We start from the raw sequence: 17046 nt of genomic DNA, 5'->3' as shown, positions 1-17046 counted from the left end.
TTCCCAAAGGTCCTATCAGAACTTCTTATGTAGTGGATTACTGATTTATGCTTTGCTCCTGCATTAATTTATAAATGTGAACTTTATTGTGGGGATAATGATTTTATACTAGTGGCAAATCGTTAACAAATATCTCAGCTTTCATTTAGTGTTAAAGTTGACAAATAAAGGTAGTAGTAGGAAGCAAACTAATTGGAAAACAAGTGCTTCTCCTCCTATCAGATTTCAGTATGAAAAATATTTAAGAGGAGAAAAATAGTACTTCTAGGTTTAGTCTTTATGAGACAGCTAGTGCAATTTACAGTGTGTTAATGTGTGTACATATAAATCTTTTTCTACATAGGTTTCCTGGCATTACTCTTAAAGGCAAGAAATATAAACCACTATTTGAATATTTTCTTAAGGTAAGAGAAGTCAGTCTTGTGTTTAGACACAGAACCCAATGACAATGTTAAAACCAAGAGACTGCCATTTTAAATAGTTGTACATTTTTTTGGTCAATATTTCCCCTTGATATGATGGCAAAATGAATATTGTGCTTTCTTAAGAATTTGCTTTCATTTATTTTAAGACCCATACTTTGACTGGATTTACTGATGATCCTGGCTATATGTTAAAATAAAATCCCAACTGTCATGGGGAAAATAGGTAAAATACCAAGCAAGTGAAATCTCAGGCCTCCATTTCCCCAAACAAACTCATTGTCCCACATTACATTAACACGGCTATACTCTCATCTCATGCTTTGCAACAGAGAGCACTGTCACTTTTCCAGAACGTTGGCTGCTTCTGTTTTTACCTTTCTTTCGTATGTCCTTTATGCTCATACTTCATATAAGTACACACCCTGGTGGTGATGAAGGTTGAGAGTAGGGATGACTCTAGGTTTTAGAGGACTCTTTATTGAACAGTTAGTATTCCCCAGTATCTATGACCTAGCTCCGTTCAGTTGAAACCAGCATCCTAATTCTCTGCCTTCTAACACCATAAATTCCGTATTTAGAAGTGGAATTATGATGACATTGAAATTGGAGGTTCCTTGTGCTTTTTCATTTGGTGTATTAAGACCCTATATTGCTGTAACTGTTCGCCTTTTCACATTTCCAGTCTTTATGGATGTCTTGTTATGCTGCACTTAAAGCAGGAGTACTTATTTTACTATACTGAAAACATAGTTTAATACACATCATGGGAATGAGTTATGGAGAATAGGTGTATAAACATTTTGATAAAAAGTGATTGAATGATACTGTAGAGGTGCAGACTCACCCCTGCGGCACCTCCTGCTGGTCTCTCAGGGAATTAGCTCACTTTCCAGCCCACAGCACCCTCTGCAGGCCGGTGATCTGCCTTACCGTTTGCTGTTGGCCCCCCGTGTCCCACCCTGGACCCAGTGCCCCTTTTACTTAAGGTGCTGCTCCCTGGCAGTAACCCCTTTCTCTCAGGTTCTCCCCCTTCCAGGGGAACCCCCACCCACTATACTCACCTCACCTCAGTAGAAGGCTACTGCCAATCCTCATCTAGCCCCACGCCCTGGAGCAGACTGCTGTATCAGCCTGCTCATCACTGGCAAGGTTGGGTTTGGACCTGCTGCCTTTGCCTACCCCTGGGCTGCCCTCTGCAACCCCCAGTATGTGTTGGCCTTGTGCTAGGTCACAGCCTGGGGCTTTCTAGGCTGGATCTCCCCAGCCCTGCTCCACTCAGGTACCCTGTCTCTAGCTCCCTGCAGCCAGGCCCTTCTCCATCTACAGGCAGAGGGAGACTCCTGGCTCCCAGCCTTTTTATACAGGCCAGCTGTGGCCTGATTGGGGCATGGCCCAGCTGCAGCCACTTCCCAATCAGTCCAGCTTAGCAGCTCCCAGCCACAACCTTCCCTCAGGGCTGTTTTCACCCCTTCAGGGCAGGAGCAGGGTAACCACCCTGCTACAGATACAAATAGTTAAAGTACTGAACTGCTGATATATAATTACTTTACGTAAAAGAATAGTTGGTGTATGCAGTGAGTTCCTGAAGTCAGCAGAGGTAAAAGGAGTTCAACAACTCAATAGGGAGCAGACCTATTTTTGGAAGAAGGTGGGAATCACAGTTGTAGCCATTTAATGAACTGCAGGGTATAAAGACAGGATCTATGCTAACGTGTTGGAAGTTTGTATGGTAGCCTCTCTGCATCTCAATACAGTAAAAGCTGTGTTATCTGGCCTTGTACCAACCGGAAAGCTCTATAAATGAGCTTTTCTAATCTTCATAGAAAGTCTGGTCTGTAGTCTGGTTGGTTGGTGCAGGGACGGCAGGCTCCCTACCTGGCTCTGTGTGGCTCCCTGGTAGCAGCAACATGTCCCTGCTGCTCCTAGGTGGAGAACTGGCCAGGAGGGGGTCGGAGTGTGGGAGAGGGATCAGGGCAGGGGTTTGTGGCATGGGAGGGGTTTCGGGGTGCAGCATCCGGAGGGCACTCACCTTGGGTGGCTCCCTGCTGTTCCTAGGTGGCGGTATGGCTAGGTGGCTCTGCGCACTGCCTCTGCCCGCAGGCGCCGCCCCCGCATCTGCCATTAGCCACGGTTCCTGGCCAATGGGAGCTGCGGAGCCAGCGCGTGGGGCAGGAGCAGCGTGCAGGGATGCCTAGCCTTGTCTCCGCCTAGGAACAGCAGGGACAGGTCGCTGCTTGTGGAGAGCTGCCCGAGATGAGCACCCACTGGATCTGGCACCTCAACCCCCTGCCCTGACCTCCCTCCTGCACCCAAACTCCCTCCCATGCCCCAGCCCCACACACAAACTCCTTCCCTCTTTAGTTAACTGGAATTTTTCACTTACTGGCACCCCCCATTCCCCCAACATGCCAAATTAAAAAGCCTTTACTGTATTCCTTGTTAGTTGATATGTGTACTCCAGTTTTTTTCAGAATTGCTTCCTTACTCTCCAAAATCTCTCTTCAGACCAAGATAAAACTTAATACAGTACTGTGACAAATCATTGCTTCAATTGTGATCACCAGGATAGTTCATTTTAAGTTACTTTTAAATTATGTGAGGGATACAGAAATGGCTCATTACTCTTAATTATCAGCTTGCTGAACAGATGGCAGATAATTGGTTCCGTTATCCTTCATGGTTTTCTTCCACCATTAAAGTTAAAACTTAATGTTAAATGTCATCCCAAACTTTCACCTTCATGCTTTCCTTTGTGCTTATAACCCTGTAAGTTGACTTAAAATAATTAGTAGCAACCCCCCTATTTTTATGGTGATAAGAAACAATGGCCATGTGGAAGCTGCTTTGTTTATAATTTATTATATGTATGTGTGTATATATAGGTCTATAAATGGCTGGAGACTTCTTTTATTATATATCTTGTTTATAGGATCTTATTAATTTGTAGTCTCAAGCATGAGATTGCAACAGTGCGAGGATATGTATTAGTCAATTTTATGAAGTTGGCAACAGAAGTCTTACATTTAGTCTTACACTCTTGGTGCTTAGTAAAAAGAATGGATTGGATTGGCATTTTAGCTGAGATAAGTGGTTAAAAATATCTGATGATTTATTATTCCTCTGTGTAAAGCAAACTAAAATATAGTTCTAGCTATTGCAGCTTTTTGACTTGAAGGTTGACCTGTTAAATATACATTTTCCAGGCATTTTGAAAAATGCTACTTTCCTGTATATCTGAAAAAGACTTCAATATTTTGTGTGTTGCAGTATAAAAACAATGGTGCTTTTACTGTGGTCACAGACAACTATGTGAAGGAGGAAGAAGGTACAGGGGTTGTACATCAGGCTCCTTACTTCGGTGCTGTAAGTAAAAACTAGCTTTTATTATGTGTTTGGTCTGGAACATGTTCCCCTGGCCTCGAAGGGCCCTTTCAGATGTACAGTGCTGACTCTGCAGGCCAAGAGGGGTAATCAGCTGCTTTTAAAACATTGCTTTCTGTTGAATGCTCAAACTTCTCTTTGTAGAGGCAGTTGCCCTTTACTTGCACACCAGTGGGGAGTTTAGATGTCCATTACTGTCATCTTTACTATTCATAAAACGTCCATCCCTGTAACATCTGAGTGCTCTTGCTCCTTCTCTTCCCTGAAGATGGAGAAATGCCAGCTTCATCACAAGGAAGAATTGAGTACTCTACTGCTAAGTAGGGACCAGCTGTTCTAATTCATAAATTGGACAAATATCAGGACTGTTGTTCAGCATGCTATGCCTTTCAACATTTTATTGTTTGTTAATTTATATGTGTTGAACATATAAAATGACTTAATATGCTTCTGTACCTTCTCTATGTCCCTTTGGGCTAAAAGGATTTTTTGTACAATGGTCTTTTTTTTTTTTTTTTTTTAAAGGATGTTTTATTTCCTTTTCCTTTCCCCAATTTGCTTGAGATATTGAAAACTAGAAAAGTTGGACAGATTCTCTTTAGAGTTAATCAGCTGGCCTTTATAAACCCAGGAATTACCATACTAGATCAGACCCATGCACCGCTTAATCCGCTATCCTGTCTCAGTGGCAAGCAACAGATGCATCCAAGGAAGATATGAGACATTTCCTAACCTCTGGTAGTTAGAAACTGGTTTAATTCCTGAAGCATTAAACATATGCTCTCTTGCAAATTGTATGTTGGCATGTACTACTACCACTCAGGATGTTCTTGTTATCCATCTAAATGTCCAATCCTTTTTTGAATCGTGGTTTTTTTTTGCCTCAATGATATCCTATTTAGTTGCCTCCTTTTGAAGAATGTGTATATTCCTATACTTTATTTCATGTTATCAAGATGAAAATTCTTATCCAAATATTACACAGAAAAACATCCTGCTTTTTACTTTTAATTACATAAGTAGAATAAACTGGTTAGAGAGGCACAGAAGGTTCATAGTTGCCTTAATTTAACAATTGCCTCACCATATCTACAAATAAAAGCAGACTCAGGGTCAAATGTTAACTGAAAAGTGATAAACCCACACAGGGAGTGTTAGTGTGATTAAAGGAAGTTTGAAAATTTCACAGAACCGGCTACAGTTGTTAGTACACAAGGACTAAGCAGTAAAATGTAAATTAACTTAGAGAAAAAAGCTGTCTGCTATGAAATAATTAGCAGTCTGTTAGTATCTCTTAAAAACTTTGATTTTATCAGTTTAATGCATAGCAAATAGTGCATATGTTGTTGTATGGCTCTAATTCCACAGACCACATTTTCTGTTACTTGCCTGTAGAGTAGACAACTTCATGATATAGCAAATTGCTATCTGAATCCATGGATATTTTGTCTTCAGAAGGAATTATTTAAGGACATATTTAAATAACACATTTGATTTGAATGTTAAAAGATTTTCTTCTTTGGCATCTCTGCATCTCACCTCATCCTCTCCAGTTAGTTCAAAAAAGTTAGCTCCCAAAGGCTGCTGTTAGGATCAGGGCTCCAATGAGCTAAGTGCTGTTGAAACGCACAGGAGAAACATGATCCTTGTCCTGAAAACGCTTTCAGTTTAATTTAAAGAGAAAAACAGGTAGAGGAGAGAGAGAAGAGAGATACAGCCTAAAAACCATGTGACCATGGTTCTGATGAGCACTTCTGTAGTTCAGTTTCCTCTCTATCCCTTCATTTACTTTTTTGTGTATTAGGAAGTGAAGTGAATGGTGTCGGGGTTGGGGTGCGGGAGAAGAAGGGGGTATATAAGTAGCAACAAGGGAGGGAAAAAAGAGAAAAGTGGAGGTGTAGGGGGAGCTGAGGAGAATCACACCTTCCATGAAATATTTAAATATCTTATCCGCTCATTTGCTTGTTCTGTTATCTGGTGTACTGTCTCTGAGTAAAGAGAAGTCCCTTGAGGGAAGGATACATAATGATGTGAAATGTGGCTTCAGTATGAACCCTTGGTATTATATAGATGTGTTCTGCACCGTGAGATCTCAGAAATCCATCTTCCATGTAGTTCTGGGAAAAGGATTCTTAACCAAAATTTAAAGGGGGGGGGGGGAAGATACAGTTAGTTCTAGAACACTTCTTAATCCAAGACCAGTTTGCGATACTATCTTTCCCCCAGCTTGAGCTAGTATGTGACCAAATAGCTCACAGTTATCCAGCTCACAAAACTAAATATCACACAATTCAAAAAGAACATAGATCAGAAAACAAGACCAGCCTGCAAAAACCTTGCATTAAATTTCTGATCTTTGTTATCTGAAACTACATGCTACTAAAATTCAGCAGCCTGAACAGTTCTTCATCTACAGTAACATGCTGTGGTTTTGAATTGTGTTTTTTGCTAGCTATATAGCAGATAGCTATAATGGCAGAGAGGAAGGAGGGTCAGGGCAAAGCTGGGAGGCAAGATCAAACCAGTATCTTAGATGCCTATATACAAATGCAAGAAGTATGGGTAATAAGCAGGAAGAACTGGAAGTGCTAATAAATAAATACAACTATGACATTGTTGGCATTACTGAAACTTGGTGGGATAATACACACGACTGGAATGTTGGTGTGGATGGGTATAGTTTGCTCAGGAAGGATAGACAGGGGAAAAAGGGAGGAGGTGTTGCCTTATATATTAAAAATGTACACACTTGGACTGAGGTGGAGATGGACATAGGAGACGGAAGTGTTGAGAGTCTCTGGGTTAGGCTAAAAGGGGTAAAAAACACGGGTGATGTCGTGCTGGGAGTCTACTACAGGCCACCTAATCAGGTGGAAGAGGTGGATGAGGCTTTTTTCAAACAACTAACAAAATCATCCAAAGCCCAAGATTTGGTGGTGATGGGGGACTTCAACTATCCAGATATATGTTGGGAAAATAACACCGCGGGGCACAGATTATACAATAAATTCCTGGACTGCATTGCAGACAACTTTTTATTTCAGAAAGTTGAAAAAGCTACTAGGGGGGAAGCTGTTCTAGACTTGATTTTAACAAATAGGGAGGAACTTGTTGAGAATTTGAAAGTAAAAGGAAGCTTGGGTGAAAGTGATCATGAAATCATAGAATTTGCTATTCTAAGGAAGGGTAGAAGAGAGTACAGCAGAATAGAGACAATGGATTTCAGGAAGGCGGATTTTGGTAAGCTCAGAGAGCTGATAGGTAAGGTCCCATGGGAATCAAGACTGAGGGGAAAAACAACTGAGGAAAGTTGGCAGTTTTTCAAAGGGACACTATTAAGGGCCCAAAAGCAAGTTATTCCGATGGTTAGGAAAGATAGAAAATGTGGCAAAAGACCACCTTGGCTTAACCACGAGACCTTGCGTGACCTACAAAATAAAAAGGCGTCATATAAAAAATGGAAACTAGGTCAGATTACAAAAGGATGAATATAGGCAAATAACACAGGAATGCAGAGGCAAGATTAGAAAGGCAAAGGCACAAAATGAACTCAAACTAGCTATGGGAATAAAGGGAAACAAGAAGACTTTTTATCAATACATTAGAAGCAAGAGGAAGACCAAGGACAGGGTAGGCCCACTGCTCAGTGAGGAGGGGGAAACAGTAACGGGAGACTTGGAAATGGCAGAGATGCTTAATGACTTCTTTGTCTCGGTCTTCACTGAGAAGTCTGAAGGAATGTCTAGTATAGTGAATGCTTATGGGAAGAGGGTAGGTTTAGAAGAGAAAATAAGGAAAGAGCAAGTAAAAAATCACTTAGAAAAGTTAGATGCCTGCAAGTCACCAGGGCCTGATGGAATGCATCCTAGAATACTCAAGGAGTTAATAGAAGAGGTATCTGAGCATCTAGCTATTATCTTTGGGAAATCATGGGAGATGGAGGAGATTCCAGAAGACTGGAAGGGGGCAAATATAGTGCCCATCTATGAAAAGGGAAATAAAAACAACCCAGGAAACTAAAGACCAGTTAGTTTAACTTCTGTGCCAGGGAAGATAATGGAGCAGGTAATTAAAGAAATCATCTGCAAACACTTGGAAGGTGGTAAGGTGATAGGGAATAGCCAGCATGGATTTGTAAAGAACAAATCGTGTCAAACTAATCCGATAGCGTTCTTTGATAGGATAACGAGTCTTGTGGATAAGGGAGAAGCGGTGGATGTGGTATACCTAGACTTTAGTAAGGCATTTGATACAGTCTCGCATGATATTCTTATAGATAAACTAGGAGAGTACAATTTAGATGGGGCTACTATAAGGTGGGTGCATAACTGGCTGGATAACCGTACTCAGAGAGTAGTTGTTAATGGCTCCCAATCCTGCTGGAAAGGTATAACAAGTGGGGTTCCGCAGGGGTCTGTTTTGGGACCGGTTTTGTTCAATATCTTCATCAATGATTTAGATGTTGGCATAGAAAGTACGCTTATTAAGTTTGTGGACGATACCAAACTGGGAGGGATTGCAACTGCTTTGGAGGACAGGGTCAAAATTCAAAATGATCTGGACAAATTGGAGAAATGGTCTGAGGTAAACAGGATGAAGTTCAATAAAGATAAATGCAAAGTGCTGCACCTAGGAAGGAACAATCAGTTTCACACATACAGAATTGGAAGAGACTGTCTAGGAAGGAGTATGGCAGAAAGAGATCTAGGGGTCATAGTGGAGCACAAGCTTAATATGAGTCAACAGTGTGATACTGTTGCAAAAAAAGCAAACATGATTCTGGGATGCATTAACAGGTGTGTTGTAAACAAGACACGAGAAGTCATTCTTCCGCTTTACTCTGCGCTGGTCAGGCCTCAGCTGGAGTATTGTGTCCAGTTCTGGGCACCGCATTTCAAGAAAGATGTGGAGAAATTGGAGAGGGTCCAGAGAAGAGCAACAAGAATGATTAAAGGTTTTGAGAACATGACCTATGAAGGAAGGCTGAAGGAATTGGGTTTGTTTAGTTTGGAAAAGAGAAGACTGAGAGGGGACATGATAGCAGCTTTCAGGTATCTAAAAGGGTGTCATCAGGAGGAGGGAGAAAACTTGTTCACCTTAGCCGCCAATGATAGAACAAGAAGCAACGGCCTTAAACTGCAGCAAGGGAGATTTAGGTTGGACATTAGGAAAAAGTTCCTAACTGTCAGGGTAGATAAACACTGGAATAGATTGCCTAGGGAAGTTGTGGAATCTCCATCTCTGGAGATATTTAAGAGTAGGTTAGATAAATGTCTATTAGGGATGGTCTAGACAACATTTGGTCCTGCCATGAGGGCTGGGGACTGGACTCGATGACCTCTCGAGGTCACTTCCAGTCCTGGAGTCTGAGTCTATGAGATCTTTTGCGTCTTTTATAACCAGGGTTTGCCCCCATCCAGCTGTTTATCATGTAAGTGTTAATACCAGTCCCATACCTGGTTCCATGCTTCGAATGGCAGACTCTATTTTTCTGCTAAATGCCTAGCCACTGAATGATATGGGCTTGAAGTGATATGGAATCATTATTGAGATGGTATAGAATCATGGTTGCTGGACCACAACCTTTACTTTAGTTGAATTTTAGCTTTTTGTCCTAAGTTTTCCATAACTTGTTTTCCCAGTTATTTTCTTTGTCATTTTTTTCAAAGAAGGAAACAACTGTTGGGAGAGACTTACTTTGATATAGACCCTCACGACTTCTGTTTCATCTTTCTATGTCTCAGTGTCCCAAGTGCGGACATAAAGATGTCCATCATGGACATACATGATCACTGCTTTCTTGTTTTTTTGGAGCTTGCTATCATTGCAACTCTAATATCTGTGCCTGAATTCAAGCATGCTCACCCAGGCAATTCACTAATCAAATGGTAGATCATTCTGGAAAGCTTCAAGTCTAAGTTGTTCAGAGTCAAGGCACCCAGCAATTGAAACTGGAGTAATTAGGTCATTATATATTTCGTGGGCTGCGTTGTGGATGAAAATACCACAGTGCCACCTCTTGGCCTAGATCCTATAATGCTGAGGGGTCATAGTCATATATAGGACAGATGTCAGCATGCTAGGCTTTGATGTGCTCTGCATTGGCTCTTTCTCTAAAGCCTTTTACAATTCATGATATTAGCCCTATTGGGGTAACTCCAGTTCTTGCTTTGTTTTTTCATCTGATTTACACTAACACCACAGTCTGCCTGCTACATGTAATGATAATGGATGATGGAAGACTAACCAAGGGATTGGTCTAATAACCAAATGAGCTAAATGACACAGATGGGGCCAGATAGATACTGTACATGCACTAGGTTGAGGAGGAAAAGGTCAGTAGTGTCTTTAGAGCCAATTGATCGCTGCAACCTGAGGGTGTTTTTTACATGTAAAGCTTTAGTCCTTGTAACAGTTGATTTTTTGTGCTCAACTCCAGTAGGAAAGCAACACTTAGCTTTTAATTTGGTGTGATAGTTTCAGGTTTGGCTGCTGTTTGGGATGAATACTCTAACTGTCCTGTTCCCCTCTTTCTCCTTCTTCCCCTCGTTTAAAGCGTGAGAGTATTTGATGTGTCTGCTGCTTAGTTTTATTGATTAAAAGTTTTCAAAGGCTTGAGAACTGAGGCATTGGTGGAAATCATATCAGTTAAATGTGGAGAGCATGGACCTAGGAGTAGAGAGCTCTTCAGAAACTGCATGCCTTCTGAGAAATAGAATTACAGGCATGTGCTTTAAGGAGATACCACAACTTCAGTGTACCCTCTTAATTCATACAATAGTATGAAATGTATTTCCTCAGCCCTTTATTTTGAAATGATGGGCAGAGTCTGTAAAGTAGAGCAAATTTGTTCCCTTCCCTAGGAAACTGGCACAACCCTAAGTTTTAGGGAACAAATGTGCTCTCCATCATCCTTTTCATCTTGACAGATGAAGTATATTGCTTAAAAATGCTTTCAAAAGTGTTTTTGGGATTATTTGACTGTTTATTTTTTGTATAAGTATGAAATAGCTTTATATTAAGTTTTTAATCCCTTTTCCTAGGTCTTGACTATTGAAAGCTACATTTAGGAATAATATATTTTGTACTTCTCTTTTAGGATGACTACAGAGTCTGCATGGATTTTAATATTATTCAGAAAGATTCAGTTCCAGTTTGTCCTGTTGATGCTTCAGGCTACTTCACAGCAGAAGTGACAGACTTTGCTGGACAATATGTGAAGGTTGGTGGACTTGGGGAAATAGTAAATGCTAGATCAAATTAAAAAAAAAAATTACATGTGGTAGAAACTCATTTTTCTTTCCCCAGATGGTTTTGTCTTCAGTGTGTTCTTGACAGCTGTGTTACAAAGACCTGTGTTAAAAAAGGTTATCCTTCCCCAGTTGGGACTACAACGGAGAAATATAGATTTCTTGTGTACTGTCTCTTCACAAAATGTTAATTACACTGTTAGGCAAGTAAGTAACTTGATGTGTTAACAATGATGTAAGTCTTAGAAAAAGGAAAGGAGAGTGTACTCTAGTGCCTACTCAATATGCCTGTCATGTGAAGAATCAGTTTTTTTTTAAAATAAGGATCTTCCACTCGTAACATTGATAACTAAACACGGTTTTTGTTTTTGTTTTTTAAAAAGGGAAAATGGTATGAAAACTGTGAAGCTGAAACCCATGTTGCGCATACAGGATCACTCACTCACTCACTCATGCCCGTCACCCCAATCGGGGTATGGGCCGCCAACAACAGATCTCCAGAGTCCTCTATCCTGGGCCATTCGTTCTAACTGGTTCCAGGTATAGCCCATTTTTTTGCTATCGGCCTGAAGGTCACGTCGCCAGGTGTTTCTTGGACGGCCTCTTTTCCGCTTGCCTTGGGGGTTCCATCGCAGTGTCTGGTGGTGATAGTTGGCTGCTTGCGTAGTGTATGTCCTATCCAACCCCACCTTCTCCTTCTGATTTCTTCCTCTGCTGGGAGTTGACAGGTCCTCTCCAAGAGGTGGATATTACTGATGGTGTCTGGCCAGCAGATCTGGAGAATCCTTCTGAGGCAGCTATTTATGAAGGTCTGGATCTTCCTGATGATTGTTTTGGTTGTCCTCCAGGTTTCAGCTCCATACAGTAGGACTGATTTCACATTGGAGTTGAACAGTCTAATTTTTATTGCCAAAGACAGCTCTCTAGAGCTCCAGATGTTCTTGAGCTGTAAGAAGGCTGCTCTTGCCTTACCAGTCCTTACTTTGATGTCTGCGTCTGTGCCACCCTGCTGGTCGATGATGCTACCTAGGTAGGTGAAGGACTGCATTTCTTCCAGGGGGCTTCCATTCAGTGGGACTGGGTCATTGCTAGTGGAGTTAATCCTAAGGATCTTGGTCTTGTCCTTGTGAATGTTGAGGCCAGCCTGTGATGATGTGGCTGCCACTACATTGATCTTCTCTTGCATCTGCTGTTTACTGTGCGAAAGGAGTGCAAGGTCGTCAGCAAAGTCCAGGTCATCAAGCTGGGTCCACAACGTCCACTGGATTCCGTTCCTATGCTCGTAGGTGGATGTCTTCATAATCCAGTCGATGACGAGAAGAAAGAGAAGTGGTGACAACAAGCATCCTTGCCTGACTCCGGTTTGCACCTGGAAGCTGTTAGTAAGCTGCCCTCCATGGATCACTCTACAGTGTATACCGTCATATGAGTTCTTGACCAGGTTGACCACCTTTGCTGGGATGCCGTAGTGCCGAAGGAGCTTCCAAAGGGTCTCTCGATACACGCTATCGAACGCTTTCTCATAGTCAACAAAATTGATGTACAACGAGGAGTTCCACTCTATAGACCGCTTGACTATGATGCGAAGTGTTGCTATCTGGTCCGTGCATGATCTGTTCTGCCGGAAACCTGCCTGTTCATCTCGTAGCCGTGGATTGACGGCATCCTTCATTCTCTCTAAGAGGACTCGGTTGAAGAGCTTCCCTGGCACCTGCAGGAGTGTGATTCCTCTATAATTGGCACAGTTGCTAAGGTCTCCTTTCTTGGAAATTTTGATGAGATATCCCTCTTTCCAGTCTACCGGAATCACTTCTTCTTCCCATATCTTCTCAAAGAGGGGGTACAGCATTTCCACTGAAGCATCCAGGTCTGCTTTCAGGGCCTCTGCAGGATGTCATCAGGTCCAGCCGCCTTCCTATTCTTCATCATGGTGATGGCTTTTCTGATCTCATCTCTGGTTGATTTATCGCAATTAATTGGGAGGTCCTCGTTGGCTGGGTTGATATCTGGTGGATTTGGTGGTGCTGGTCTGTTCAGGAGTTCCTCAAAGTGCTCCGCCCATCTGTTCATCTGTTGTTCTATTCCTGTTATAGACTTTCCCTGCTTGTCTTTAACGGGACGTTCTGGCTTGCTGAACTTTCCAGACAGTCGCTTGGTAGTATCATACAGCTGTTTCATATTACCGCTGTATGCTGCCTGCTCTGCTTCTGCTGCCAGTTCATCCACATACTCTCTCTTGTCCTTCCTGATACTCCTCTTCACTGCTCTGTGGGCTTCAGCATACTCTTTTTGAGCTTTGGCCTTTGCTGCTCTAGTCCTGCTGTTGTTGATTGCTGCCTTCTTCTTCTTCCTGTCTTCTATCTTGATCAAGGTCTTGCTGTGATCCACTCTTTCTGCTGGTGTTTCTTAATTCCAAGCACTTCCTGGCATACTGACCTAAGTGTCTCTCTCACTTTCTGCCATCTGTTTAGTACACTGTCTTCCTCTTCCTCAGATCGATCCTGTAGTACTGAAAACTTATTCTTCAGCCTCAGTCCAAAATCTTCCTTGGTCTTATGGTCCTTCAGAAGGCTGACGTTGTACTTCACTCTTCTGTCTGACGTGTCTATCCAGTTCTTTTTCAGCTTCAGCTTCAATCTGACCACCAGTTAGTGATGGTCGGACGCCGCGTCTGCTCCTCTTCTAACTCTAACATCCTGCAAGGATCTTCTGAACTTCTTGCTAATGCAGACATGATCGATCTGATTTTCTGTCGTGCCTGCTGGTGATACCCAGGTACTCTTGTGGATCCGCTTGTGAGGAAAGATGCTACTTCCTATGACCAGGTTGTTAAGTGCACACAAATCCACAAATCTCTCTCCATTCTCACTCATCTCTCCCAGAGCATGGGTCCCCATGACTTGTTCGTATCCTGTGTTGTCAGGTCCAATTTTGGCATTAAAGTCTCCCATAAGGATGATGATGTCTTTTTCTGTGAGAATCTCTAATATTTTCTGGAGTCTGTTGTAAAAATAATCTTTATCCTCCTCTTCGCTGTCATTAGTTGGAGCGTAGCACTGAACAACATTCATCTTAATCCTCTTCATTTTAGTTCTGAAGGATGCTGTGATGATCCTGGGACCATGTGCCTCCCAACCAATCAGTGCTCTCTGCGCCTGCTTGGACAACATGAAGCCTACTCCCTGTGTGTGGGGTGCGTCACTCTCTTCATGTCCTGAATACAGCAACAGCTCTCCTGTCAACAGTCGTCTCTGCCCCGCTTGTGTCCATCTTGTCTCGCTAATGCCTAATAGGGTCAGGTTGTTGCTCCTCATCTCTGCTGCAACCTGCGCTGTCTTTCCTGACTCGTACATGGTCCTCACGTTCCATGTGCCTATGGTAATCCTCCTGGTTGCAAGAAGGGTAATCGGCTTAGTGGCTTCCTCACGGCTTTTACCACCCAGGTCATGCATCTTCAAATTGAAGACACTTCTTTTTCCAGGGTAAAAGTCACTGTTGTCTCTATTGTTGGTGTTTCTGTAGCAGGTTGATTTTTTTTTTTTTACGGAGTGGAGTTGCTAGCCCCACGTCCAACCCTCCTCCTTTATCCTGACTTGGGACAGGCAGATGGCCCCAAAGGACCTCTCTGGTGGAGTTGCATACAGGATGTTGCACACACATTCAAATATTTTTCCAGGTACCAGCTTATATGTATAAGGCAGTAAGAATAATAGGAAATATTGAGGAGCTCATGTTTAGGATACTGGTTCTATAAGCCAGAGTGTAATGCTCTTAAAAAAAAAAAAAAAAAAAGTTTTCATGATATTGAGTTGTCTTTTCACCATGGGAGCACTGTTCTATTAAACTTCCTAGCACATTTTTTTTTAATCAAACGAATATTTTGTAGCAGTTAAATAGTCCAGCAGCCTTTCTTTGAATATCAGCTACTGCTCTGACTTTGGGCCTGAATTAAATATAATTGTTCAATCTAATAATAAAGGTTCAGTTGGTGAGGTATTATAAAAGATGAAATGTCTATTATTGGTTTCTAGGCCCTCATATCTAAATTTAGAATAATTCCACGTAAATTTCATGCTAAAAAGTAGTGCAAATTTAGTGAAGAGGTTCAGAGATCAGATTTGAAGCAATTGCACAGATCTGTGCCAAAAGACTTAATGTTATGGTATCAAAACAGCATAGCTGAAGACATAAATAAATTTGTGTGTCTGACTGGTGTTGGGTATGCATAAATATTTGTGACTTTATTTAAAAGTTATATTGTACACAGAAAAAATAAGGTGAAGTTAGAATTGCAGGTATGCATCTCAGTTTGGGGATCATGTTCTCTTTCAAGAATATTAAACTAGTTGCTATGGCACCTCCACAGTAGATGCACATCATTAAAAATTTACAAATTCTGCACCCATAACTTTATTGTTTCACATCATAGCATGTAAATAGTGATTTTTATTTTTTTATTTTTAATTGAGGACCCAACCTTGAATGAATATTCCCTATAATAATTGAGTTCTGTTCAGAAAACTTTTTTTTTTTTTCTCTTTAGGATGCAGATAAGAACATCATCAAATCTCTAAAGGAACAAGGTAGACTGGTTCACACCAGTACTTTCAAGCACAATTACCCTTTCTGCTGGAGGTAAGAAGAGAAATACATTTGGCTTTCAGATTGATAGAAAAATGGGAGGGTTATAACTAGTAATTTCTAAAATGAGGTGGTTTTTCTTGCTTTTTTTGTTTTTTGGCAAGGATAGTGAAAGTACAGGAAATAAAGTACAGCTGAATTGCAATTAACTTGTGGCACTGAATTAAATCTGAAAATGTAATTTAGTTCTAGAAGTGATTTTTTTTTTAATCATTTAAAAAACATTATCATTTAATTCCAAAATTGAGAGTAGATGCCTGATCTCCTTCCAAATGACAGCAAACCTTGGAAGGGTACTAAGTGTCCAAGTGGTTTGCCCTTGCAGTTCTTTGCTCCAGATTTGAGTGGACATGTACGTGGAACGTGTTCATTCATAGCTTTACTGAATCTGCAAAACTTCTGCCCAACTTCTGTCTGAAAATGCTATGTCAGAAGTGGTGCTTTGACAGACTCATGCAGGAAAACTTGCTCAGCATGAGCTTGCAGTATGTCTTGTGCTAGGCTGTGCTGCTTGTTTCTCACTTTAATGGAGTTCATTGTTAGATTTTTTTTTGTTTGTTTATTTACCTAACATCAAAGGGATTTCTGCCTCCAGAACTTTAAAAGTTGACTGGATGACATTCTTAGTGGAGGCTCTTTGAGCGTTTTCTTGACAGGTATATTTTCAAAGTGGCTTAAACTGTATTTTTATGTTTAACCTTTCTGTTTGTTGAATTAAACAGTTTTTTCTATCTCTACTATAATTACAATCTTTATCTCATTTAAATTACACAGATTTCCTCAGCTTTTTAGAATCCCATGAGACTATTAACATAACATAAGAACGGCCATACCGAGTCAGACCAAAGATCCATCTAGTCCAGTATCTGTCTACCGACAATGGCCAATGCCAGGTGCCCCAGAGGGAGTGAACCTAACAGGCAATGATCAAACGATCTCTCTCCTGCCATCCATCTCCATCCTCTGACAAACAGAGGCTAGGGACACCGTTCCTTACCCATCCTGGCTAATAGCCATTTATGGACTTAGCCACCATGAATTTATCCAGTTCTCTTTTAAACGCTGTTATAGTCCTAGCCTTCACAACCTCCTCAGATAAGGAGTTCCATAAGTTGACTGTGTGCTGCGTGAAGAAGAACTTCCTTTTATTTGTTTTAAACCTGCTGCCTATTAATTTCATTTGGTGACCCCTAGTTCTTGTGTTATGGGAATAAGTAAATAACTTTTCCTTATCCACTTTCTCCACATCACTCATGATTTTATATACCTCTATCATATCCCCCCTTAGTCTCTTCTTTTCCAAGCTGAAGAGTCTTAGCCTCTTTAATCTTTCCTCATATGGGACCCTT

At 41.4% G+C, this 17046-nt stretch overlaps 1 protein-coding gene across 4 annotated transcripts in view; it reads left to right on the top strand.

Moving 5' to 3' along the window:
- The window catches only part of IARS1 (isoleucyl-tRNA synthetase 1), a 219067-nt gene that overhangs the window by 56747 nt on the left and 145274 nt on the right, over nucleotides 1–17046 (top strand). For all 4 annotated transcript variants that reach the window (XM_050957730.1, XM_050957732.1, XM_050957731.1 and 1 more), the window contains 4 exons: nucleotides 344–404; nucleotides 3693–3788; nucleotides 10906–11028; nucleotides 15600–15691. In XM_050957730.1, the coding sequence (XP_050813687.1) occupies nucleotides 344–404; nucleotides 3693–3788; nucleotides 10906–11028; nucleotides 15600–15691 (372 nt within the window). The remainder of the gene's footprint in view (nucleotides 1–343; nucleotides 405–3692; nucleotides 3789–10905; nucleotides 11029–15599; nucleotides 15692–17046) is intronic.

This window comes from Gopherus flavomarginatus, chromosome 6 (assembly GCF_025201925.1).
Source record: "Gopherus flavomarginatus isolate rGopFla2 chromosome 6, rGopFla2.mat.asm, whole genome shotgun sequence".
NCBI classification, from domain to species: domain Eukaryota; kingdom Metazoa; phylum Chordata; order Testudines; family Testudinidae; genus Gopherus; species Gopherus flavomarginatus.
The sequence above is the reverse complement of the archived record's forward strand: the minus strand, read 5'-3'. Positions and strand labels throughout refer to the sequence as shown.